We start from the raw sequence: 27995 nt of genomic DNA on the forward strand, positions 1-27995 counted from the left end.
TTATCATTCAAACTTAGAAGTTATAAAAATTTGGGTTACACTTTTCAGACTACAGGAACAGACACAAAGGTAATTAAGGTCATTCTAAATCTTAAGAAGAGTAGTCTTGCAATGTTCTATCGAACATCTGCTAAAAGATGTGCCGATTAATTGGAAAACTGAGACAAAGGTGCTTCCCGTCAAGAAGGGATTTCAACACTGCTGGTTGCATCATTCAATGCACAGGCAAGAGCATTACACATTTAGCACAAACACTGAATTAAAAAGTCAGGAAGTTTAGGTTCTAATACCAGTTTTATTTGCAACTAATCACATACAAATCACTTACCTATAAAATAATGATTAACACCGATTCTCTAAATCACAAATATATCACGAAACCAAAATTCTTCCCAAGAAAACTTCTTTGTAAACCAAGATATCACTGCTACTTAGCTTTTACCTAACTCAAAGGTTGAGAATGACAAATCAGAGAATTTGTCACTCCTCAATCGTTTGCATACCTTAATTCTGCAGATGGACAATCTGGTTAAGATCAGCACTGTCCTATTTCAACCTTACAAAACAAAAAGCTACCCACAAGAAGTTACTGGTGAAGAAAAAATTGGCCAAATACACTACTGAGACACAGCTTTGTGTTAAGTACAGTGCTCGTAACAACCCTGCTGTTAAATAGAACAAAACGTAGTCTTACACAACTAAAAGCATGTTTGCCCTTTTGAAGGAACACATACTGTTAGGACAAGCATCTTATTTCACTAAAAATGTTAAACAGGAATGTTTTGTAGTATCTTCAAATGGCCAATCAAAATGGCTGACAACCTTTTTTTCTTTTTTTCAACCTTTTGTGTCTCCCTTTCTCCATTTTCATCCTATGGTATTTCATTAAAAAATTCAGGTCCCCACCTGAGAGCACAATCCTCTGTACTCAGCCAGGGTGTAAGAAATGTTAGCATTCTGTCACTAGAGCATAAACATCGAAGAGGAATTAGCATGTTACTAAATGAAGATTCAAGAAGAAAATTCTAACTGGGTATAGAAAAAACATATACACCATAAGCAACCGGTCATTATCACGTGTATGTAGCGTGACAACCATATCTAGTAAACCCTCAAGAGGTAAGCACTTGTATTTAGCAATGTCAGTTTTGTATGATTTAGTCTCTGTTTCTGAACATTCCCTTACGTAGTGTGACAGAAACAAAGACTGGAGCGTGGTTCACAGAGAAACACAGAACAAATACAAATATCCTAATAAAATAACCATGTATACCACTGCTTAGGGAAATATTTTAGACGAAATATACTTTCACTACTGGCCCCAAATGCCATCATTCACTTATGTTATTTAACTGTAAACTTTTAATACAAAAATACCTTTAAGCTGATAATAACATTTAGTGACTTACAAAAACTGACAATATTTCAATGCTACACAAAACAGTTCTATACACAACTTAAAGTTTTAAAGTCCTTTGCTGGCACTTGATTTTATAGTTGATAGACACAATATCTACTGATCTCAATAAAATACTGTTCTTAGCTTACACATATTTTCAAAACGAATATTATCTCATTAAACAGCAAAGAATAATCACATTTTGCTGACAAATCTCAGATGAACACTAAAATTGTACAGCCCAAGTATTTTAAGAATCACATAAACTTTTTAAGACAATGGATACAAATTTACACAATCGTCTCCAGTGAAAAAGAGGATTATTCCTCTGATTCTGTGAAGCATGTATCAAGTATAGGTCAAAAATGTGAAGCGACAAAGCAAGTTAGTTTTGTTTTTGTTTTTTTTAAGGTTTCTCAATGACTGGTGACACTACTAGAACAGATGGAAAACTGGTCACTGTTTGCAAATACACATTTTATATTACAAATTTAAAACAAATTTCTTTCCAAACAGTAGAATCCTGTTTGTGTTTGCTTCGTTTTTACTTTTAGTGAGCTTACTGCCATTCTGCACATCATTACAAATGAAATCACCAGTCACATTAAACATATAAGCTTTCTTTGTTTCTCTTCTTCACACAGGGGAGGTAACTAAGCTAAAACCTGGCAAACTATATTTAAATTAGAACACATTTTGTAATAACCCACTAATTTAAAGTTGTGGAAACCTACTACCCTGTTCTGAAGGAAAATATATACTTTCCAAACCCCACCTGGTAATTCCTAGCCAGTAAGTTTTCTATTTTAAAAATCAAAATTCAAGTCACAGTACTTGTGGCACGAAACAGAATATAAGATTTAAGAACAGAAGACTAAATTAGTATAATCAAACATAAACATACCAAACAATCAAATCAATATAGGACTTCTAGAACAGTAAATTATTAAATAGGTTGATTTCTTTGAGTGTATAAACTCCCTAACATTAAATATGTTAGTATTTCAAACAATACCCTTTCTAAACCAAACCTGAAATTAATCAACCTGTTTTGTTTTGTTGTTTTCCCAGCAAAGAGAAAGGGTATCTCTTTAAGACACTTTCCAAAGCAGTAAAAACACCGTAGTGTTTCAACCTGTCTACAACAAATTCTGATCCTGTGCATTTCACTGAGGAGCTACCTGAACCCACAAATCATCATCAGATAGAGAACTTGAACTTCCTGACTCAGAGTCCAGCTCACTGAATCCACCTAAATCCCATTCAGTACTGGATTCACTCGGCACATCCTCTTCCTCCGTGAGGAAACTGTGACCAGGCTCGAGGCAGGAAGGATAAACACGAGCTGACAGGCAGAAGAAGTTGGAATCAAACTGGAAGAGGCCTAACGTGGTACCTATGTTAATCCACTGGTCTCCCCTAGTGTCATATTCATACACGGTCACCCGGTTCTTCTTCCACTGTGGGGTGCGCGACGTGATCAGCAACAGTTTTTGGCCGTGATTGATTATCCGGTAGTTGTTGGTCTCCGACACCAAGGGAATATTATTGATCTGCCTCCACTCTCCTCTGACTGGATTGTAGACCTTCATGACTGGGATGTCACAGATACAGTAGATCTCGTCGTTGAAGACACAGGCTTCCTGAAAGTCATTGCGCTTCAGAGAAACACACTTCAGCCACATATTGTGGCTAGGATCGTAGCAGAACATGCGCTTGCTGTTGAGAGCATAAAGATAGTTCTGAATTACCATTAGATCGAAGGATATAAAAGAATGGGGTAGCGGAGCCACCAGTGCCCACTGGTTTCTCTGAACACTGTAGCATTCCACTTCCTTCAATTTAACGCCGGTAATCGGGTCTCGCCCACCCAAGATGTAGATGTAGCCATTGAGGTAGGCCACATCCATGCCCTCGCGACACAGCAGGCGGTCGGCAAGCTGCTGCCAACTATTCTGGGCTGGCTTATACACCCACAGGTCTTTCCGGGGCTGGGCAGCCAGGTAGATGTCATGGTCTGGAGAGACACAGACAGCTAAGGTGGTTACAGTCCTGGTGTGAGCAAGGCAGGTCAGAGGTGACGGCACTTTGTAAATATCTCCGGTGTACGGGTCACAGCACAGAAAGGGATCCCTAGGATGTCCAAAGAAGATCACCATCTTCTTAGCGCACACACCCAGCCTCTGGGGCGGATTTTCTGATGTAGGTACCATAGAGCTGCTGCTGCTACTGCCGCAGCCGCTGCCGCCGCCGCCGCCGCCACTGCTGTTGCCGCTGCCGCTGCCGCCGCTGCCGCCGCCGCCGCTAGTGCCGCTGCCGCTGCTGCCGCCACTGCTCTCTGGCTTCGGCACCAGAGACTTGCACAACTTGTCACCGTATCGCATCTGCAGGGCCCCTTCGATAAGGTCCAGACAGTACTTCTTCACAATGGTGTTGGTCAGCAGCCCTTCCAGGTAGTCCTTATTTTCATCTGTGAAGTGGGTCCAGCGGACACACTTGAAGACTTCCGCAGCGTTGGGACCGCGCTCCTTGGGAGACGCTTCCAACCACTGCACTGCCACATGACACACGGTCTGCTCAAGCTCTATGTTTAGACTATCAAGGCGCAGGATAGACAGCAACTGGGCGAGGGTCAGGTCTGCCAGAGTCTCTTCCCGAATCGAACCCATCTGGCTGAGCTGCTTGAAGTTGTGGGCGATGAAGGACTGGGCCTGTGATCGCAGTTTGCGATGGCCGAAGGCGTCGGCAAACTTAAAGATGGCGGTGCAATTGGCCAGGTCAAGGCGGCGGGCTAGGAAGGAGGCACAAGCTTCCCGCACGTACTCGAGCTGCAACATGTCAGAGGCCGCGTAAAGGCGTTCCACGTTGGCTTCACTCAAGGATACACGACCTGTGTAGCAGTAGTCGACAAGCACCTCGAAGGACTCGGCATCCACATCATGCATGGTCACATTCGCCTGGTGGCTCTCGTACATGCCACCTGTGAACATGCTCTTGAAGTAGGGACACGCGGCAGCCAGCACGTTACGGTTGCAGGGGAAGAGGCGGCCGGTGCCAGGCCCGCTGCCAGGTGTCACCACCTCGATGGTCACATCACATAACAGCCGCGCGTCGTAGAAAGACTTCAGCTGCGCCAGCAGGGCTGCAGAATGAGCCGTGTCCTTCAGCTCCTCCGGGCCCGTGAAAAAAGCCGAAACCGTGGGCTTGTGAACCCTCTTGGGCCGCTTCCCACCGCGGGGACTGGCCAGGCGGCGAGAGCGCGGAGCTTCTTCCCGGGACTGCATGGTGGAGATGGCGGCGGGGTACGAGGGCGAGAACGGGTGCAAGGACCGGGCTCTGGCTCCTCCTCGCCCTCTTCTCGCTGGCGCTAGATCGCGGTGTCTCCGGAGAGACTGCAGCACGGGTCCATTTACCTAATTCAGTCTTATGCCGCAGTGCCGCCTCCCTTTATCACGTAGCCAGCGCCTGACTCACCCCTTTCCAGTTCCGCGCCCTTTCTCCGCCTCAGCTCGCTTTACAGAACCCGCTGGACGGAACCGAGATCCGCCACTGCCGCGCTGGCAATACCGGTAGGCGTCCAAGAGGACTACGGTTCCCAGGCTGCCTTTCGCGCCTTGAGGCATGCCGGGACCCTCCAGACTCCAGGGGATAGGCGGACGGACCGAAGCCGCTGTGCATTTTGGGGGTAGTAGTTTCAATAGTATCGCGAGATTTATCGGCCGTTCATTGTTTCGGGTGACGGAATTAGAAATCGCTAATTTTCTTTCGTTCTGTTTTATGGTTTAGAACTTTGGATTTGGAATCCAGATGAGACGCCGGATCTGTATTTGTCAATTGTTTGGCTTTGCTCTCAGAACTGGTTTTAAAAATGTGAAGAACAACAGTATATCATAGCCCGATGTGACGACGACATGAATTGCGTAGGTTAAATAGGATGCTCTGAATAAATATTTGCGGATTAGGTTAATAAAGTGCTTACGCAGTGTCTATAATGTAAGGGTTAGATAGGTTTTAGCTTTTCTTCTACCATTTGTGAAAAATCAAGCACCTACTCATTTGAAATCAGGAGCCTGGAGGAAAAAATTCAAAATGCTGCAGGTTTCTGCAGAGATTCCACCCCCTCACCCTGCCACCCCCGCCTTTTAATATTTTTTTTCTTTTTCCAAATATTGTTTCACGTGTACAATATAACGGTTCAATAATTCTATACATTAATGGCTCAGTGCTCATTAAGACAAGTGTACTCTTAATCCCCTTTATCTCTTTCACCATCACCCCACACCCCGCCCCCCCTCCCCTGGCAACCACCAGTTTGTTCTCTATATTTAAGTCTGGTTTTTTTTTTTGCTGTTGTTTGTCTCTTTTTTTTCTTTATCTGTTAATAACGATTTTATTTTTAAGATCAGTTTTAGGTACTCCAAAAACTGAGCAGAATGTGTAGATAGCTTCCAAATACTCCCATCTCCTTACAGTTTTCTCCCATTATTAACATCTTGCATAAGTGTATGTGTTTGATACAGGTGATGAATTCACACCAGTACATAATATTAATTAAAGCATATAGTTTCTATTAGGTTTCAGTCTTTGTGTTGTACAGTTCTATTGGTATTGAAAAAGGTATAATGTCATGTATGTACCATTACAGTTACAGAATAGTTTCACTGCCTTAAAAATCCTGTGTTCAATCTATTTATGCCTCCTTCTCCCTGCCCTCCAACCACTGATTTTCTTGCTGATTTTCATAGAAACCACTGATTTTCTTGCTGTCTAGGTAGTTTTAACTTTTCCATTATGTCATATAGTTGGAATCCTACCATGTGTAGCCTTTTAATATGTCTTCTTTCACTTAGCAATATTCATTTCAGGTTACTCCCTGTCTTTTTATGGCTTAACAGCTCATTTCTTTTATCATTGAATAATATTCCATTGTATGGATTTACCATAATTTATCCATCACTCACTGAATGACATTTGATTTGCTTTGAGTCTTTACAATTGTGAATGAAACGGCTATAAACACACGTGCTGGTTTCTGTGTGGACCTTAGTTTTCAACTCATTTTGGTAAATACCAAGGAGACTGATTGCTGGGTCCTAGGATAAGGACCATGTTGAGATTTGTAAGGAATTGCCAAAATGTTTTCCAGACTGGTGGCTATCCTGTTTCTGCATTCCCACCAGCAATTAATGAGCATTCCTGTTGTTCATTCCATATCCCTCCTAGCATTTGCTGTTGTCAGGGATTTGAATTTTTGACGTACAGATTTTAAACTTGCCTCTGGAAGAATTCTGAAGGGTAGGATAGTATTTTAAACATTCAGCAGTATCTGCAGGGCCATTAAAGTTCAGTCTTGGGGAGCAGTATATATGGATTATGTCAAATTATGTAAATAAGGACTATAAATAGATGCTTTGGCGGTCTCAATATTTCACGTTCAGGAAGCAGTGCTAAAGTCTTTCCGTTAATCTCTTAATGTAAATGTTTATAACTAGTCCAGTACACCTTCTTGCACTACCATCCCCAAATCAATGGAAGATTCTGGAATTCTAATTATTGTGGATAATTTTAAATAAAGATATTTCAACAAAGAGACCCTGCTCTGCTCAGGATCCTTAGAACTCAGTATCATACATACTTAAGCATCCCTTGAATTATATAATCTATGCTTCATGAAAGTGTCGAATATTTGTATTTATCAACTTCGTCTCAGGGTACAACCCTCAAAATAAATTATGTTCAGTCACTGAGTTTTAACTTCTTCATATATGCCCTTAACAGCATTATTTGCTTTAGACTGCTTTTCACAAAATGTAAAATGTTTATTAGACACTGTACTCTCAGGCCTACAGCAGTATTGTTCAATAGACTTTGCTGTGATGATGAAATGTTCCGTATCTACAAGCCAAAGAGAGAAGTCTAGAACAGGTCCTTCTCTCTCAGCCTTCAGAAGGAACTAATCCTGTGGACATCTTGATCTTGGACTTAAAAGTATGAGATTATACATTTCTTTGGTTTACACCACCCAGTCTGTACTACGTAACAAAGTACCATGTAGACCCTAGAAAACTAATACATCTGTAATTTTCTGTAATTACGTCTGTAATTTTCCCACTAACCTCCCTTGGACTGCATAAATCATACCTGCAGTGGGATTGATCATCTACCCATTACTTGCCTCTGTCTACATCGTTTTCTGCCTCCTTAGGCCTCTGCCTCCTTTCTGCCTCCTTGCCTCTGTCTGCATCGTTTTCTGCATACCATGACTTAGTGCTTAATTCCACTGCCCCAGTAACCTTTCTGGGAATAGATTTACCTCCCAGTAGGAATATCAGGGTTTTTTTGCTCCCCCAAATGCTTCACCGTTGAAGTACCTGGCTCTGTACCTATGTTCCTTTGCTTTTTAGGACTCATTGACCATCAGACTTTTTTTGCTCCTGTAAAAAATCCCCCAATTATTTAAGTACAAACTATGTTAGCTATAATACCTGACTCCCTTTGGGCGGCTCACTCCCTCTGACACAGGCCAAGTCTGGGAGGCCAAACCTCTGCCACTCCCATGCCACTTTTAAGATTACCATGACATATTTAAAACTAGAAGCTCTCCAATATTTTTGCCGTGATTCAAGGCTTTGTTGACACATCTTGTAATAATCCAATCTCTCCAGTAAAGAATCCTCGTGACCAAGGAGACTGGCTAGTTTAATTTAACACTTGTGAGCAACGAAGTAGTTACAGCCAGGTTTCCTTTAGTTCCTAACCCCAATACCATCTGGTCTATATGTGACCCAACACCACTTACTTCACAGTCATTAACTTCTGTTCTTCATTTTTTTGGTTGTTTTTCCACTACACCCCTTCACCCTGACACAAATATCTTTTGGGCTATCACATGGAAAAAATCAACAATACACACGGACTGCCATGCCTGAGGGGTTTCTTGAGGCCAGTAATTATTTCTCTAGGACTCTAAATGCAAACCTGAGAAATCTAATCTTTCCCTGTAATTCTCTCCTTATCCATCATGCAGATGACTGTCTTCTCTGCTCATCTGATTTTAACAACTTGTTTGTTACAAGCTCTTGCCCACAACAGACATACGGTTTCTAAAAACACAACGTAATTTATTCAGCCCCCTCAAGACCATTAGCTAGGACATGCTATCTCCTCATGTGAAGGGACAACTTTGTCCCCTAAATGTATTAACATCATCATTAATTCCCCTTTCCCTGAGACCAAAAGCCAACCTTGAGGATTTCTAGGATTGGTTGGCTAATTGCTAGAGCCAGACCCCTAGCGTTTTAGCTGTTGCCCTCTCTTGTATGCCCTAAGAAAACAATGCCCTGGGGCGCCTGGGTGGCTCAGTCGGTTAAGCGGCTGACTTCGGCTCAGGTCATGATCTCGCGGTCCGTGAGTTCGAGCCCCGCGTGGGGCTCTGTGCTGATAGCTCAGAGCCTGGAGCCTGTTTCAGATTCTGTGTCTCCCTCTCTCTGACCCTCCCCCATTCATGCTCTGTCTCTCTCTGTCTCAAAAATAAATAAACGTTAAAAAAATTAAAAAAAAAAAAAAAAAAAAGAAAACAATGCCCTTCTCTTTAATTGGGACTCCTCTTCCAGGTCTGCATTTTAAAACCTGAAAACCTCTTTATCTGTTTCTCCCACTTTTAGACTCTCCAGTTACTCATTACGCTTCCCCACCCCCTTTTTTTGACAAAAAAGGAAGGACATTCATACCCTTGTTTTCAGGGTGGCTAGAAGCTTTTCTTTGCAAACAGGCTACTGCTACCACTATAGTTAAGCTGCTACCAGAGAGAATTTTCTCTGCTCTGGAATCCCTTTGTTCTTCTCTAGTGATAGAGAAATTCACTTCAATGGTAAGGTTATTCAGGATATTCAACAAGTACCTACGCTGCTACAAAAATTTCACTATTCCTTACCTTCCTCAGTCCTCTGGGGAAAAAACAAACCAGACCAGACCAAACCAGACCAATCACAGTGATGCTCTCAAATTAAAAACAGCCAAACGCTGAGGAACTAAACCTGCAACAGGTTTTGAACTTAGCTGTGATGATCCTTGACCCCTCCTCCTCCAAGCAACATTGATTATTCCCTTATGAAATAATGAGGATTATTATTAATCCTCATTAATACGCCAGTGAGGATTCCTTACCTCTTCTGGTCTTAGGTGCCCTTCATTTGATCACTCCAACATCTATCCTTAAATACTGCTAATGTCTTATTAAATGCATGTATTAAATTACACTCATTTATCATCAACAGGTCAGGTTGACTTTCCCACCACAGTCCTTACATGATCTTCAACTTGGACATTTAATTTTCAGGAAAAGACATCACCAGAAGACCAATATTGAATCCAAGTGGAAGGGATCTTACATTATGTCCTACCCACCAATACTGCCACAAAAACTGTAAGGTAGAATAACACATACTTTATATCTCACCAAAAAATAAATAAATAAAATTGGAATTCACCACTTGGCCTAAAAACAAGTAAAAATCTGAACAGACTGAAATATCAACAACTCTTCTTAGATTCATGACAGACAGGAAAACACTGGGCAAACGGCTGCTCCCAAGACTGAAGACACAGACCCGAGACTACAGGGGGTCACAGCTTACCTGAGCAGACACCCAGCGGCTGAAACTGCTGCAGGAACCAGTGCCAAGGTGGAAAAACCTGAAATATGAAAATTGATGAATTGCTGAGGGCTCAGTGTGGACAACTCGAGGGTTAACAACTCCAGGGGACCCAGTCATGGGTGGGGGTCGAGTGGTGGGCACCTAATTGTAAGATTTACCTCTGGGACCTTGACCAGGCTTCACAACAAATATAGAGAAAAATCCCCTCATGCTTCTGAAGGGAGAGAGGGAAAAGCAACCATTTTTAAATCCGTCAGAACCCTCTGTTCTTAACAAGGATCATTCTCAGGAGAAACTAGTTAATCAGAGCCTCACCTGCTGGGGTCTTATTGGAGCCTAACTGACCTAAAGGAAGAGAAATACCCACCTCCTGCTCACTCAATCCAAATTGTATCTGACCTAAGGGGAAGGAAAAGAATTTAAAAACAAAAACCTTGAAAGCTCACAGTTCAGAGGTATGAACTCTGAAACCTAATCATAGAATGACAGAACCATAGAACATGTGCCCTCCACACACACCTCACCACCACATCACTACAGGCCTACTTACAACAGTGCCTTTTACCCAGTACATCATGTTTGGCTATGAAGAAAGAAAGGCCAACATCTGAAGAGACAGAGCAGGTGTAGTATTTATTTTATTTTGTTGTGTTTAATGCCCCCCCCCCTTTTGCATTTGAGTACAGTTTACACACAAGGTTATGTTACTGTATTTTTAAAAATTATAGTTGGCACATAATGTTAGTTTCAAGGGTATAGAGCAAGTGCATTTAATAAGACCATTTGAAGAGACAGAGCAAGCACCAGAACCAGACATGGCAAGGGTGTTGGAATTATCAGACTAGGAACTGGAACAATTATGAATAGCATGCTTAGTGCTGTAGGCTAAAGTAGACAACATGCAAAAATTGGGCAATGTAAGAAGAGAAATGGACATCTTAAGAAAAAAAAAAAAAAAAAGAAATGATGTAGGTTCCAGTTCAAGATGGTGATATAGGGGCCCCTGGGTGGTTCAGTCAGTTAAGCATCTGACTCTTGATTTTGGCTCAGGTCATGATCTCAGAGTCATGAGATCAAGCCCCATATTGGGCTCTGCTTTGAGTGTGGAGCCTGCTTAAGATTCTTTTTCTCTTCTTCTGCCCCTTATCCACTTGCACATTCTCTCTCTCTATATATATAAAAGAAAAAAAAAAGATGATGATATAGGAAGATTCTAAACTCACTTCCTTCCATGGACAGACTGAATTTAGAGCTATTTACAGAAAAATTTCCTCTGGAAAAAAAAAAATTCCTAAAACTGATGGACTGACCCCTTTGCATTAGCAAATGAAGGGGAATCCACATGGAACCAGGTAAGTAAGGCTGAGAACAATCTTGCCATTTACTCCACCCCCAGTGGAAGAACACACAATTGGGAGAGAACTCACAACCCAGAGCTGCTTCATGATGGATGAAGTGTTCATACCCCACCGTGGGCATGCCACCTTTTAAGACCATCAATTAAGAGATGAGCCCCCAAAACATCTGGCTTTGAAGACCATCAGGGCTCCCATCCATAAGACCCAAAGGGCTGCAGGAACTGAGGAATGGCTCTTAAAGGTCTCACATGCAGACTCACCCTTCCCAGGGCCCAGTACAGAAGCAGCCTTTTGGAAAGCACCTAGACTTTACATGAAAGAGACTCATTTGCACATTTAAAGCATTGGTCAAAGGGGCATGGGCTTGATGGAATATTCTCCAGGAATGGAGGCTAGTAGGTGCCATCCTCCTGCTCTCCCTCTACCTTTCTAGAGCCAATAGGCACCTTTTTTTGTTTTTTGTTTTTTTCCTTTCCAGCAGTTCTCATCTTTATGCTCCACTAGGTGGACACTGTGAAAATCAATAAAAGGAAAACTCATTTAGAATGGAGTCAGGACTGGGGAATGGGGGGGTGGGGGGGGAAGGCAAGTGCTCAGCCCTACCACTCCTAGCCAATCCCAGTGGATATTACTTTACTTTCCCAGCAAGAGGAAGGAAGGTTTCTTCTTGGCCCCCCTCAACAGTCCAACCAATGAGAGAGAGTCATAATTCAGCCAATGAAAAACCACTATACTTCCAGCTCTCAGTTTAAGCCAATGGAGTTTTTGTTTATAACAGCTCTTCCCAACTCCTCTCTCTCCTCTAAAAAAGAGCTACCTTTCCTTTGTTCTCCAGATTTGCTTGTGGTTTTCTAGCTTGCTTGTCTTAGATTGTAGTTCTCTGCCGTTCCTGAAAAAAAAAATTATCTTTTGCTGGTAATATAACTGGCAGTTTTATTTGTAAGGTTAATAGCATCCTCTTCCTACAACAAAGTGGATGGAACTAGAATGTATTATGCTAAGCGAAATAAGTCAGTCAGAGAAAGATAAATATTATATGATTTCACTCATATGTGGAATTTAAGAAATAAAACAGATGAACAGAGGGGAAGAGAAAGAAAAATAAGATAAAAATAGAGGGAGGCAAACCATAAGAGACTCTTAAATACAGAAAACAAACTGAGGGTTGCTAGAGGATAGGTGGTGGGGAATGGGCTAAATCGGTGATGGGCATTAAGGGCACTTGTTGGGATGAGCACTGGGTGTTATATGTAAGTCATGAATCACTAAATTCTACTGGAACCATTAGTACACTATATTAACTAACTTGGATTTAAATTAAAAAAAAAAATCATCTTCCATGTTCTCACTCTGCCTTGCTAAAACCAGTGGACACCATCTTTTATTTTTTCCATTTTCTTCTTCCTCCTCTTCCTCCTTCTCCTCCTCCTCCTTCCCCTTGCACTTCCCCTTCTCCTTCCCCTTAATCACCTGGCCACGGAGGCCTGGGTCCCAAAGGACTGTAACAGAGAGACAGTTATTGGCAGACTCCCTCTCCCAGGGCACTACACAGAGAGCCAACTGAAACACACACCCAGGCTTTCTGAGAAAGAGGCCTATGTGCTTTCTCTAGGAGCTTTGGTCTTGGGGAGCAGTTCTGGTTTGGCACACTTAGAGGGCTCTATGGAGCTATTCCCAGGAAACAGAGACCAGGGGATGCAATCTTTGTGCTCTCCTGCTGCTTCACTCCCTCTCAATGGTATTTTCCAGAAAGGAGCTTATATACTTGTCTGGTACACTGATTTTTGCAGCTGTATTCAGGGAACACCCCTACATTGCCTGACTCTAGGGGCCAACAGGGCTTAAGCTTGTGGGTCCCACAGGACTGAAACCAACTGAGAAAGAGTTCTTAAACAGATACCACCACGGACTTAGCAAGAGGTCACAGACTCAGGAGCTCATTCTTTCTGTGAAAGAGGCCTTATCATCATAGGTGCAGCCTGAGGGCCAGGCTTCTAATTAAATGTACTTATAGGAGCTGACTGTAAACCTTTCTGAGACCAGGGAGGGAAGGCACTTTCTTTGTGCTCTCCCTCTGTTCAATACTCCAGAGTGCCAGCATCTCAGAAAGCAAATCTTCATACGTTTCTGGTGCCTGGCTTTGGAGGCCAGGAGGGCTTGCAGTCCTGGATTCCATGGGATTGTAAAAATCAGAGATGGTTTTTAGCTGTCTACTATCCCTAGGGCACTGCACAGACAATAGTCTGAAACACTGAAAGAAAAAATTAAATAGAAGTAAAATTGATATGCCAAGAGAGAAGAGAAAATATAATTATATAAAATGCACTTCAACACCTATTAGAAATTGATCGGTCCAGCAGGCAGAAAATCATTAAGGATATATATAGTAGCACTCTCTTATCCATGGTTTTGTTGTCCATGGTTTCATTTACCTGTGGTTAACTGTGGGCTGGAAGCAGATGATCCTCCTTCTGACGAATTGTCAGGGGGTCAATAGTAGCTTAATGCAATGTCACAATGCCTGCGTTATTCATCTCACTTCATTTCATCCCATATGCATTTTATCATCTCAAATCACAAGAGGAAAGATGAGTACAGTTCAGTCAGATATTTTGAAAGTTCACATTCGTATAACTATCAGTACAGTATATTGCTATAATTGTTCTAGTTTATTCTTAGTTATTGCTGTTAATCTTACTGTGCCTAATTTATAAGTTAAATTTTATCATAGGTGTGTATGTATAGGAAAAAAAACAGTATTTAGAGGTTCTGGTAGTATCTGCTTGTGCAGGCATCCATGAGGGACCTTGGAATTTATCCACCATGGATACAGGAGGACTACTTTAGTTGAATAGAAAGGCACCATCAATCGTCTGACTCTAAACTGACATTTGAAGAATCCTTCATTTTCAACAGCAGAATATACATCCCTCTCAAATTCACATGGAACATTCACCAAGATAGACCACATTCCGGGCCATAAAGCTTACCTTAACACATTTCAAAGAATAGAAATCATGTAAAGTATACTCTCCGAACACTGTGGAATTAAACTAGAAATCATTAACAGAAAAATAACTGGAGAACCCCAACATGTGTAAGGGGTAAACAACACACTTCTTTCCTCCCACCTCTCAGCTTTACTGGAGTATTATTGACAAATAAAAATTATATATAGTAAGGTTGTACAACACGATTTTTTAAAGGTGTATAACATGATGATTTAAGATATTTTGTGTAAGGATTAGCACAACTAAATTAATACATCCATCCCTTCACATAGTTACCTTTTAAAAATTTTTTTGTGGTGAGGACATTTAAGATCTACTCTTAACAGATTTCAAGTATACAATACAGTATTATTGACTATAGTCACCATGCTGTACATTAGACACCTGGAACTTAATGCATCTTACAACTGAAATTTCATACCCTTTAACCAACCTGTCCCTATTTCCTCAACCCCAGTCACTGGCAATCACCATATATTCTCTGGATTTATGAGTTTGAGATTTTTACATTCCATATATAAGTGATCATACAGTATTTGACTTTCTGTGCCTGGCTTATTTCATTCACTTAGCATAATATCCTCCAGGTTCACCCATGTTGTTGCAAATGGTAGGATTTCCTTCTTTTAATGGCTGAAAAATATTCCATTATATATGTATGCTACATTTTCTTTACTCATCCATCAATGGATACTTAGGCTATAGCCATATCTTGGCTCTTGTGAGTAATGCTGTAATGAACATGGGAGTGGGGATATATTTTCAAGATATTTATTTCATTTTCTGTGGATATACACCCAGAAGTGGGATTGCCGGATCATACAGTAGTTCTATTTTTAATTTTTTGAGGAATCTCTGTATAGTGTTACATAGGGCTACACCAATTTAAATTCCTCCCAACAGTGCTGAATAAAGCATTTCTCCACATTCTTGTTATCACCAACACTGGTTATCTCTTGTCTTTTTGATATTATCACCCTAACAGAAGTGAGGTGACAGCTCATTGTGGATTTGATTTCTTTTTTCCTGATGATTAAGTTGATTACGTATTGATGAGAAGTGGTAAGTGTGGACACTCTTGTCTTGGTCCTAATCTTAAAAAAAAAAAATCATCCAACTTTGCACCATTAAATATGATGTTAGCTGTGGACTTTTCATATATGGCTTTTACTGTGTTGAGAAGCATTTCTTCTATAACAAATTTGTTGAAACCTTTTATCATGAAAGGATCTTGAATTTTGTCAAATGGGTTTTTTTTTTTTTTTGCATTGATCGAGATGTTCATGTACTTTAATCTTTCATTTTGTTAATGTGATTGATGTATCACATTTATGGATTTGCTTATGTTAAGCCAACCTTGCATCACAGGGATAAATCTCACCTGATTATGGTGTGTTTTTCTAGTCTCTTTTATTTATGTCTGTTATAATCTTTCTTATTTCTTTTCTTCTCCTGTCTTTGGATTTAGTTTGCTCTCTTTTTTTTAATTCTTGAGATGTAAAGTTAGGTTGTTTACTTGAGACTTTCTTTTTTCCCAATTTAGACATTTATTGCTCTAAACTTCCCTGTTAGAATGGCTTTTGCTGCATCTCATACGTTGTGGTATGTTGTTTCTATTCATTTGTCTCAAAATATTTTGGCTTTTCCTTTGATTTCTTCTTTGACCCATTAGTTCAGAAGTGTGTGGTTTAATTTCCACATACTTGTGAATTTTCTAATTAACCTCCTGTTATTGATTTCTAGTTTCATACTATTGTGGTAAGAATAGATACTTGGTGGTATTTCAACGTTTTGAGTTTTAAGAGTTGCTTTGTGGCCTCACATATGATCTTTCCTGGACAAAGTTCTATGTGCCCTTGAGAAGAATGTGTATTTTACTGGTATTAGATGGAATGTCTGTTTGTCTCTTAGGTCCATTTGGTATAGTATTGTTTACACTTGCTATTTTCTTATTTATTTTCTGTCAAGGTGATCTCTCCATTGTTTATAGTAGAGTATTAAAATTCTGTATAATTATTTTATTTTGTTCATTTCTACTTTCCTTTCCATTATTATTTGTTTTTTATAATTAGAAGCTCTAATGTTGGGTGTATAAATATTTACAATTTATATCCTCTTGATGAATTGACCCTTTTATCATCATATAATGACCTTGTCTCTTGTTACCCTCTTTTACATTAAGTCTATTTTGTCTGATATAAATGTAGCTACCCTTGCTCATTATGGTGTCCATTTTCTTGGAGTATTTTTCTCCATACCTTCAGTTTTCACCTATCTGTGTCCTTAAAGCTAAAGTGAGTCTCTTGTAGGTAGCATATCATTGGAATTTATTATTTACCCATTTAGTCTTTCTATGCTATTGCTTGGAGAATTTATGCTTAAGTACTTTTTGATATGTAAGGACTTACTGTTGCTGTCTTAATGTTTTCAGATTTTTGTAGTTCCTTTATTCTTTTTCTTTACTATTTATTTTTGAGAGGGCGAGAGAGAGAATGCACATGTAAGCAAGCAGGGGAGGAGGAGAGAGAGGGGGATAGAGGATCCCAAGTGGGCTCTGCACTGACAGCAGCAAGCCCAATGTGGGCTTCAAGCTCACAAACCAAACCACGAGATCAGGACCCTAGCAGAAGTCAGGGCCCAACCAACCGAGGCATCCAGTCACCCCTGTAGTTCCTTTATTCTGTACTTCCTCTGTTGCTATTTTTCTTTGTGATGTGATGAACTTTTTTGTAGTGGTATACTTTGGTTCTTTTTTTTTTAATGTTTTGTGTTTCTTTTTTTTTTTAAAGTATATTTATTTTGAGAAAGAGGGAGAGCACGTATGTGGGAGAGAGGCAAAGAGAGAGGGAGAGAGACAATCTGAAGTGGGCTGCACGCTCAGTGCAGAGTCCAACTTGGGGCTTGATCCCATGAACCGTGAGATCCCATGGGATGGGATTCTTGATGAGAACCACCAAGAATTGTGTGCTTAACTGATTGAGCCACCCAGGCACCCCAATCTTTGTGTTTTTCTACACGTTTTTTTCTCTGTGGTAACCTATCAGCATACATAAAGTATTTTATAATTATCCTATTTTAAGCTGATAAAAACTTCAACTGCATACAAAACTCTACCTTTACTCATACCCTCCCCCCTTTTTGGTTATTGATGTTACAATATACATTTTTTTTATAACAACACTTTTTATTTTTAAGTTTATTTATTTTGAGAAAGAGAGCGAGCAAGCACGCGAACAGGACAGGGGCAGAGAGAGGGAGAGAGATAATCCCAAGCAGGCAGAATTTCTGCACCACCAGCACAGAGCCTGGTGGGGAGCTCGAAGCCACAGACTGTGAAACCATGACCTGAGCCAAAGTTGGATGTTTAACAGACTGAGCCACCCAGGCACTCCTACAATATACATATTTTAAATAGTGTGTATCCACTATCAAATTATTATTGTTATATTTATTTTTAACACACTAATTTTTTTAAAAGTAGACTTTATGCCCAACATGGAGCTCAACACAGGGCTTGAATTCATGACCCTGAGATCAAGACCTGAGCTGAGATCAAGAGTTGGTCACTTGACTAACTGAGCCAACCAAGTGCCCCATTATATTAATTTTTGAAACTTTTAAATTAGAGTTGAAAGTAATATATGCACCACTATTACAACATTAAAAAATTCTGACTTTGACTATATATTTGTCTTTACCATTGAGTTTTTATTTATTTATTTATATGTTTTTCATCGTTAATTAGAGTCCTTTCATTTCACTATGAAGAAGTCCCTTTACCATTTCTTGTAAGGCAGATCAAGTTGTGATAAAGTCCCTCAGCTTTTGCTTGTTTCAGAGTACACTGTCTCTCAGGACAGTTTTTCTGGGTATAATATTCTTGTTTAGCAGTTTTTTCCTTTAATAGTTTGAATATATTCTCAGACACCCTCATGGCCTTCAAGAGGCCTTTCTCAGTAGAGGCCTTTCTACTGAGAAATCTGCTAATCTTATGTTACTTCTTGTATGTGATGAATCAGTTGCTGCTTTCAAATTCTCTTCATCTTTGACTTTTGACAATTTTAATGCATCCTGGTGACCTTTTCAGGTTCATACTAGGGACATTTGGGACTCGTGAACCCAGATGTCCAAGTCTCACCCTAAATTTGAGAAGTTTTCAGCCATTTTTTTAATATACATATATCTGTGTGTGTGTGTGTGTGTACATATATATTTGAATTTATATATATATAATATTATATATATATATATTTTAGAGAGAGAGACGAGCAGGGAAGTGGGGCAAATAGAGAGAGAGAATCCTAAACAGGCTCCACACTGTGCATAAAGCCTGATGAGGGGCTCAGTCCCACGACCCTGGGATCATGACCAAAGCTGAAATCAAGAGTTGGACATTCAATTGACTGAGTCACTCAGATGCCCCTATTAATATATTTTTGTTAAATTTCTTTGTATTTTTTTCCTGCAAGACTTTGTTTTGACAGCACTGTTGTAGTTTAACTTCAATCCCAAATTTCTGAAACAGAAATCAGAAGTACATTAGAGGGGAGGGAGGGAGGCAGGCCAAGGAGTAAACAGAGTTTGACTAGAAAATAGAAGAGGGCATGTGTGGTGAACATTCCCAAGCAAGGCCATTCCTTGATGGAGGGGGTTGGCAGGCAACTTGCCTTATGCAGGGGAAGGAGGAAAGATCCCCTGGGGACCCTACAGAGGGGTCCCCCTCTTCTTAGCGCTTCCTCCTCCAGGGAAAGCTTTCCACAGAGATCAGCCACAACCTCAAACAGGACTGTCCACCCACCTCTCATCCTGGTTTGACTCCCATCTCTGTTCTGCCTGGAAAGTGTGAGATTGGCCTCCTTTGATCACTCTTTCTGTTGTTTTCCTATTTCACAAGATTCTGATGTGATGGGGGAAGGGTATAACCCACTTAGAAACTACTAAACTTGTCACAGCTTTTGGTGCTCTGTGAGTTCCTGTTATCTAGGTTGGTTGTGTTCCCCAGAAATGCCTCCCCCTACCCCCCAAGCCACAAATGCCAGAGTTGGGGAGCGGCCTCCTAGCTCAAGTGCCTCTGACCTCTGTGACAAAAATATCTTCTTCTGGCCCCTTAGAAATATAATAAAAGGTCACAAGTGAGTCAAAACCAAGTAAATAAACTTTTAGAGGGAGAGAGGAGGGTGGGAGAGGTCGGTGGGTAGATGTCATTGCATTGGACATTTATTTCCTTTACACATTGCTCTTGATACCAGACATTTCTTGTCTTTTCTTTTTTCTTTCTCATTTTTTAAAGAGAGAGCACAAGTGGGGGAGAAGGGAAGAGGTTGAGAGAGAGAGAGAGAGAGAGAGAGAATCTCAAGTAGGCTCCAGACTCAGTGTGGAGCCCTGCACTGGGCTCGATCCCACAACTCTGGGATCATGACCTGAGCTGAGATCAAGAGTCAGATGCTTAACCAAATGAGCCACCCAGGGGGCCCCCAGCCATTTTTTCTTTTAAATAGACTTTCTGTCCTTTGTCTCTGTCTTTTCTCTTTTTGGGATCCTCATTATGCATATAAAGCTTCCTTTGATGGTGTCCCATATGCTTTCTTCATTCTTTTTCTTTTCTTTTTCTTTTTGATTCTCTGATTGGAAAATTTCAAAGGACGTATCTTCAACTTCACAGCTCCTTTCATCTGACTGCTGGCATGCTATTGAAGCTCTTTATTGACTATTTCACTTCAGGTGTTGTATTCTTGAGATCTAAGATTTGTTTTCTTTTTAATGATTTTTATTTCTTTGCTGAAATTCTTATTGTGCTCATGTATTGCTTTCCTAATTTCATTTAGTTGTCTATATGTGTTTTCATCTTGTTCACTGAACTTCTTTAAGATGAATATTCTGGATTCTTTGTCACTCAGTTCATAGATCTAATTTTTTAAAGGGTTATTGGAGCTTTATTAGTTTCTTTTGATGGTGTCATGTTTGTCTGATTACTCATGATTCTTGGATCATTGCACTGGTATTTGCATATTTGAGGAAGAGGTGTCTTCCTCCATTGTTTACTGGTTTACTTTAACCGGGAAAGATCTTCCCCAGTCAGCCCAGCCTGGGGTTCTGGGTGTCTCAGCTGGAAGGCAGGGACTGCTCTGGATCTCTAGTTGTGCAGGGCCATTGCTTGTGCTCTGATGTTGAGAAAGGCACTGCTCTGCAGTCAGGCAAAGTAACTGTCTAGGGTCCCTGGTGAGATGAGTCTGTAGGCTATGCTTCTCAACTGGTCAAGGTCACTGGTTGACCTCTCTGTTTGGGTGTGTTTGCAAGCTGTGCTCAGGAAACAGGCAGGGACATAGGCTGAGCTCTGCAAGCAGGTGGGGCTAAAGGCTGAGCTCCACAGATAGACATGGTTGCTGTCCAGGATCCTTGCACAGTTAGGGTCTCTGGGTTGGGTGGGGCCAGAGGCCATGCTTTGCAATTGGGTGAGGCTGCTGGCTTGGCTTTCTGTTCAGTTGGGGTGTTAGAATGGTCTCCATAGCGGGGTTGAACTGTTGACTGAGGATCAATACTAGACAGAACTGCCAACTGCGTTCCCTGACCAGATGGAATAACTGGCTCAGATCCATGGGTGAATGAAGTCACTAGCTGGGTTCTCTGGTTGGGTCGCCACCACCAGTAGGAATGCAGTGCCACAGCATGATCATTGCACTGATTGCTGTGAGTTTGTCCCTTCTTCTTTGTTTCTAGCTGACCCCATTTTGTATAGCTCTGCTTATTTTCCCAGTGTTCCATGTGAGGTGAGACAGAGCCAAGCCTCTCGGAAGCATGCTGGAAGGCTGGATAAACTAGATGTCAACCCCAGGCCCCCTTTTCTCCACTGGAGAAACCATGGGTCCAGGGGAACTCTGTGTGGCACTGTGCCAACCTGTGGGAGAGGCACGTTGGTCAAAGTGAAACCACTCCTTTTAGACTTCTAATGTGGCTTTTATCCATTTTTGTTGTTCAAGGGTGCGTCTTCCTCACTCCTGGGTTCTAGGATTTTCACATTGATGTTATTTTCTGTGAATAGTTGCTTGTTGGTCTTTTTGTAAGGGGGACTAAATTCCAGGACTTCCTATCCCGCCATCTTGTTTTCAAAATAGAAGTACTGGCATTTATTCAATTAAGATTTAATTATCTTTCAGCTGAGGAAAAAAATAAATGAATGCTTTCTTTACAGAAGAATGGAAAGAAAGGTGGAATTAGAAAGTCACCATTTGCGGGGCGCCTGGGTGGCTCAGTCGATTGAGCGTCAGACTTCGGCTCAGGTCACGATCTCGCGGTTCATGAGTTTGAGCCCCGCGTCGGGCTCTGGGCTGATGGCTCAGAGCCTGGAGCCTGTTTCCGATTCTGTGTCTCCCTCTCTCTCTGCCCCTCCCCCATTCATGCTCTGTCTCTCTCTGTCCCAAAAATAAATAAACGTTTAAAAAAAAAAAAAAAGAAAGTCACCATTTGCAATGTCAGTATAAGAGTTGAGTCAGGGAATGATTGTTAGCAGTTGCTACAATCATGAGATCGAAGTTTTGGGGCAATTATTTATCATTGGAAAACAAGCTACACTCAAATTCAGCATCTTTAAAATAAGTAAAATTTATTGTCCTGCAGTTCCTGCAGACCTGAAATCCATTTATTTAGCTGGGATTTAGCTGGGTTTTTCTGACTCAACTTTTCTCATGAGGTTGGGAGGCAACTATTGGGCAGGACTGAAGTCATCTCAAGCCTCTACTTGTGCTATAGGATCTGCTTCCATAGTCTACAGTTCCTCAAGAATTGTTGGAATGAAAAAAAAGAAAAGAAAAAAAAAAAAAGAATTGTTGGAATGAGGGCCTCAGGTTCTCCCCATGCCAGGCTACCCCAGCATGAGAGATGGGACAGAGAGATAAGGAGAGGAGTGGAAGCTACTTCATTTTTTTTTTTTTTTTCATAACCTAATCTTGGTGGAGACATCCCACCACTACTTTTGTATCTTATTATTAGTAGAGAGGCTATAAATTCAGTCCACATTCAAGGGGAGGAGTTTACATAAGTACGTAACATGAGCAGAGATCATTGGTGATAATCTCAGAAGCTGCCTACCACATCAAGGAACCAAATGTTTATATGATGCCACAGATTGCATACTAATTATTAATTGGAAAATGAACCATTACAATAAAGAGACATGACAGTTATTTTAGTGAGACTTTCTGGATTATGTTCGTACAAATGTGATATAATACATACAATATGAACTCTATAACATTATCTATGAAAATCTTGCCAAATGCTTTTAACCTGAATTTAACTAATCTTTAGGCTTAATTTAATTTATAATATATCAAGGGGATAGATGAAAGTCACTGGATTATTCAGGGTATGCCCGAGAAATAAAACCAATAGGACATATATATGAATAGATTTATTAACAAGGAATTGGTTCATGCAAATATAGTCTCAGAATCCACTTTCTACAAGCTAGAAACCCAGGAACGCTGGTGGTGTAGTTCCTGTCAGAGTTGGAAGGTATGAGATCAACCAGGAGCACCATTGGTGCAAGTCCCAGTAAGAGGATAGACCAATGTCCCCGTTCAGTCAGGTGAGAGTGAATTCTCCCTTCCTTTGCCTTTTTATTCTATTCAGGCCCTCAGTCGATTGGATAATTCCCATCCACATTGGAAAGGCAATCTGCTTTACTCAGTCTACCAATTCAAATGCTAATCTCCTCTGGAAAAACCCTCATAGACACACCCGAGAAATAATGTTTGCCAAATCCAGGCACCTTGTGATCCACTCAAGTTGACATATGAAATTAAACATCACAATTACTAACACCTAAGGAAGTAGCCAGACAAATCCATTTTGCTGGATTGTTTAAAAAGTCAGTGTTATATGAAAAAAAGTTAGAGGAATTAATCTAGAAAATAAAAGTATGCAACCAAGTGTGATGCATGAATCTTAGATTCTGGATTGGAAAAAACAAACATAACCCTTGAACAATGCAGGCATTAGGGGTGCCGACTGCCCACACAGTTGAAGATCCCTGTAGGGGTATCTGGGTGGCTCAGTTGATTAGGTGTCCTACTTCTGCTCAGGTCATGATCTCAGTTTGTGGGTTCAAGCCCCGCATCAGGCTCTGTGCTGACAGCTTGGAGCCTAGAGCCTGCTTTGGATTCTGTGTCTCTCTTTCTCTGTCCCAGCCCTGCTCACACTCTTGCTCTCAAAAATAAATGAATAAACAATAAGAAAAAAAGAAAGAAAATCCACACATAACTTTTGACTCCCCCAAAATATAACTACTAATAGCCTACATTGACCAGAAGCCTTATCAATAAAATTGATAAGTCGACTAACACATATTTTGTATATGTATTATATACTGTATTATTACAATAAAGTAAGCTAGAGAAGAGAAAATATTATTAAGAAAACCATAAGGAAAATACATTTACAGTACTGTACTGTAAAAAATCCAGGCATGGGGCACCTGAGTGACTCAGTCAGTTGAACATCCAACTTTGGCTCAAATCATGATCTCGTGATTTGTGAGTTCAACCCCATATCAGGCTCACTGCTGTTGGCCTGTCAGCACAGAGCCCTCTTCAGACCCTCTGTCTCCCTCTCTCTGACCCTCCCCTGCTTTCACTCTCCCCAAAATAAATAAATATTAAAAAAAAAAATCCAGGCATAAGTGGATTCATGCCATTCAAACCCATATTATTCAAATGTCAACTGTGTATGCGTATATACGTATATATGTGTATATATGTATATGTACACTATATATACATATGTATATGTATATATATATGAAGAGGGAGGGAGAGAGGGAGGAAGTACAGGGAAAAGAGAAAAGCAAATGTAAAAAAATTAACAGTCATTAAAATATGTGTGGCATATATAATGTTCATTGAAGTATTTAAATTTTTTTGTATGCTTGGGGGCACCTGAGTGCTTCAGTCAGTTAAGCCTCTGACTCTTGATCTCAGCTCAGGTCATAATCTCATGGTCCGTGAGATTGAGCCCCATGTTGGGCTCTGTACTGAAGCAGGAAGCCTGTTTGGGATTCTCTCTCTCCCTCTCTCTCTGCCCCTCCCCTGTTCAAGTGTGCTCTCTCTCTCTCTCAAAATAAAATAAATAAACTTAAAAATTTTTTCTGTATGCTTGAAATTTTTCAAAATAAAAATTTGGTGAAAATCTCTCTCATTCAAATAATTCCACTGGGCTTTGTTTCAGCTAGTCTTTTCTGGCATATATTTCCTCTCTGGGAAATGCCTAAAATAATAGTTTCCCTTACTCAAAATCATTTCTCAGAACAATTACTACATATATCATGCCAAATTTTTGTGCAGTTATTTTTCTAAGAACTGAATTGGCAACTCCTGAAAAAAGGACTGTGTTTTATTTATCACTGCCATTTCTATAAACCTACACAGTAGACTACTCTTATTAGACCATCTGTTGATGCTCATTTTAGTTAAGCCAAAGAAAAACAAGAATTAGAAGCTAAGCACATAAGTAGTGGTAAGCCAACACTCTAAATATGGTTTATACATTATAGAACTCATTAAACTTTCAAAGAACTTTATATCTGTGTCCTAGAGCTCCTCATTGAGTGACTCAGATTTTTCATAATTTGTAAATACTCTTTTAAAATAACAGTAGCACTCTTCTTCCCAACTTGATCCATAGATTCAAGCAACTCCATCCAATATACCACCAAGTTATTTTGTGAATAATGGAAAACTGATTATATGAAGAGTAACACCAGGATCATGACAGTGTAAGGCATCTATCTTTTTGTCCTCCTATTAAACAACTAAAGAGACATCCACCCATAAATAAAAATGCCTCTGTGGGAGGCACTGTGGGATCCAGCACCATATGCCAAGGGATCTTGGAGTAGTCTTGCCCACCTGTGTATGCAGTAATATCCAGACAGCCCTCAGTATGGGTGACAGAAACAGTAAAACTCCAGCAAACCTGTCTCAGTGCCTCCAGACTGCATTTAGGGAAAACCTGGAAGAGTGCTGAACTTGGGCAGAAACCCACAGGTAATAGGGAGTTTGTAGAAGTCCAGCCTTCCCAAGGGAAGATTTGAATACACTGTTGGAGAAGAAAGAAAGAAAGAAAGAAAGAAAGAAAGAAAGAAAGAAAGAAAAAGAAAAGAAAGAAAGAAAGGGTTTGGATACATTGGAGAGAGTAAGAACTTTTCCCGTGTCACCACGCCCCCAAAGGTAACACTGCAAGGGATGAGATCAGCTGGCAGTGACCTCCCCCATGGTAAGAAAGAGAGCAGTGAGTGAATGCTAGGCTTCCCCTGCTGTGAGGTATGCTGCTGGAGAAACCTGTTTCTTTCCAGCAGCACCCAGGGTGCTGAGGTATGACCTCCATGATTCAGAAGAGGGAGATTGGGAAAGATGCAGATAAGAATATCTAAGGGCATTAAAGAACACATTCTTGCTGACTGCACTCAGGATTTCAGCAGGAATTCTACCCTGAAGCCTCTGGAAGAACCTTACCCTAGGATCCCCCACTGGGCGCATAGGCACTACCAATGCCCTGTGTGCTAAACCTACACTTGTCCCATATCTGGCTCCTGAGTGTGATGGTGAGAGTGAGCTCTCTCCAGTAAACAGAGTGCTCTCAGAAAAATAGACCAGGGTCTGCAGGCAAAGGAAAAAGCACAATCTTGAGCTGTATCTCCACCTTCTGGAAAGTAAAAGAAAGGTTTCTATAAACCAGCCTTGTGTGTTTTAAGAACCAGAGAAGACATAAAAGCTTAAGAAATATACCATGAGAGGGAGCAAGAAGTATGGGGCAATTGTATCCATAGAAGGTCTGAGTAAAACCCAGATATAAGAGGACCAAAAAACAGCATATCCCACATGAAGGCAAGACATAAAGATCTGAGAATTTTATGCTGCTTCAAATGTGAAAGCAGCAATGCAAATACTACAAGGAATTGAAAGAATCAAGGAAACACATAATCAAAATCAAACAAAAAAAAGTTGTCCAATAACCAAAATCAAAGGCACAGAACTTAATGATCTAGCTGATAAATAATTCAAAATAGCTGTTCTGAGGAAACTTCAATGAGCTAAAAGAAAACACACAAACACAATTTAATAAAATGAGTAAAATAATACATGAACAAAATGAGATATTTAAATTTTTTTTCTTTTTTAAAATATTTATTTATTTTGAGAGAGAGAGAGAAAGACAGAGAGAGAGTGCAAGAGCAGGAGAGGGGCAGGGAGAGGGGGAGAGAGAGAATCCTAAGCAGACTCTACACTGTAAGCATACAGCCCGACGCAGGACTCCATCTCATGAACTGCGAGATAATGACCTGAGCCAAAATCAAGAGTCAGATGCTTAACTGACTGACCCACCCAGGCTCCCCTGAACAAAATAAGATATTAACAGAGATAAAATGAGATATTTAATGAGATATTTAACAGAGACACTTAAAAAAAGAACCAAATAAATTTTGGAGCTGAAAAAGAATCAATAAAATGAAAAATGCAATAGAGAGTATCCACAGCACAATAGACCAAATGGAAGAGGGAATAAATGAAGAAGAGGATAGGAACTTTGAAGTAAACTCATCAATGGAAAACAAAGAATAAACAAAAAGAAGTGAAGAAAGCCTATATAGTAAAGAGGACTGTGTCAAATGTAGAAATATTAGAAAAATCATGATTTCCAGATGGAGAATAGTGGGAGAAGGGGTTGGGAGGAAGAGGACCTCAACTACCTCCATTTGACCTCAGTCTGTATTTTTTAATTAAGTTCTTTCCAGCTTATCTTCTAACTCAGGCAAAAGACCTAGCAGCCAAAAGCATCCTGTGATGAGAATGGAAGCTACCTCCTCAAGGAATACAGACCCCATGTAATTGACCCCTAGACAGTGATCTATCTTTACTGCCCAGATGCATGTACCCACCAAATTTGATCCCACATTTTTCTTATATAAACCTGAAAGAATTTTCAGCACTTTGGAGACTGTCTTTGAGAAGCTAGTCTGCTGTTTCCCCAGTGTTGGCCTCACTGAAATAAATTCCTTTCTAATTTCACCACCACTCATCTCTATGCCTCTGGATTTGTCAGTGATGAGTTGCTGAACCTGGTCTGTTGGGACCCTGGGAACTAGGCGCTCTTGCACCCTTGGGCTCTGGTTAACAGGGGCAGAAAGTTTATTTAAAGAAATAATAGTTGAGAATTTTCCAATCCTGGGAAGAGAATTAGATATCCAAGTACATAATGATAATAGATCACCCTATAATCTCAATGCAAAACAACCTTGTCTAAGACAAACTATATTAAAACTGTCAAAAATCAAAGATAGGCAGAGCTTGGAAGATGGTGGGGTAGGAGGATCCTAAGCTCATCTTGTCCCACAGATACACCTAGATACCAGTCACATCAGTGCAACTAACCCAGAAAACAATCCAAAGACTGGCAGAACAGAGTCTCTACAGTTAATTATAGAGAGGAGGTCACATCAGAAAGAGTAGGAGCGGTGGAAGTCGAGATGAACCAAACTCTCCTGTGAGACTAACCACAAAAGGGAGGGACACCACAA

At 40.6% G+C, this 27995-nt stretch overlaps 1 protein-coding gene and 1 long non-coding RNA gene across 2 annotated transcripts in view; both read right to left on the reverse strand.

Moving 5' to 3' along the window:
• Positions 1–275: 275 nt before the first annotated feature.
• Positions 276–5002, reverse strand: LOC109265868 (kelch repeat and BTB domain-containing protein 6). The gene has a single exon (XM_019447399.2). The coding sequence runs from the start codon at positions 4681–4683 to the stop codon at positions 2566–2568; it is 2118 nt and encodes a 705-aa protein (XP_019302944.1). The 5' UTR covers positions 4684–5002; the 3' UTR covers positions 276–2565.
• Positions 5003–12081: 7079 nt separating this feature from the next.
• The window catches only part of LOC109265871 (uncharacterized), a 59623-nt gene continuing 43709 nt past the window's right edge, over positions 12082–27995 (reverse strand). Inside the window, exons 3-4 of the long non-coding RNA XR_008420911.1 lie at positions 13847–13982; positions 12082–12303 (exon numbers count right to left, since the gene is read on the reverse strand). This is a non-coding gene — a long non-coding RNA (uncharacterized LOC109265871). The remainder of the gene's footprint in view (positions 12304–13846; positions 13983–27995) is intronic.

This window comes from Panthera pardus, unplaced genomic scaffold, assembly GCF_024362965.1.
Source record: "Panthera pardus isolate Hobbes unplaced genomic scaffold, ASM2436296v1 HiC_scaffold_1, whole genome shotgun sequence".
Lineage (NCBI taxonomy): Eukaryota > Metazoa > Chordata > Mammalia > Carnivora > Felidae > Panthera > Panthera pardus.

Bases quoted from the DNA above. Each gene is read 5' to 3' on its own strand.
- LOC109265868 (XM_019447399.2), bottom strand. From the start codon at position 4,683: ATGCAGTCCCGGGAAGAAGCTCCGCGCTCTCGCCGCCTGGCCAGTCCC.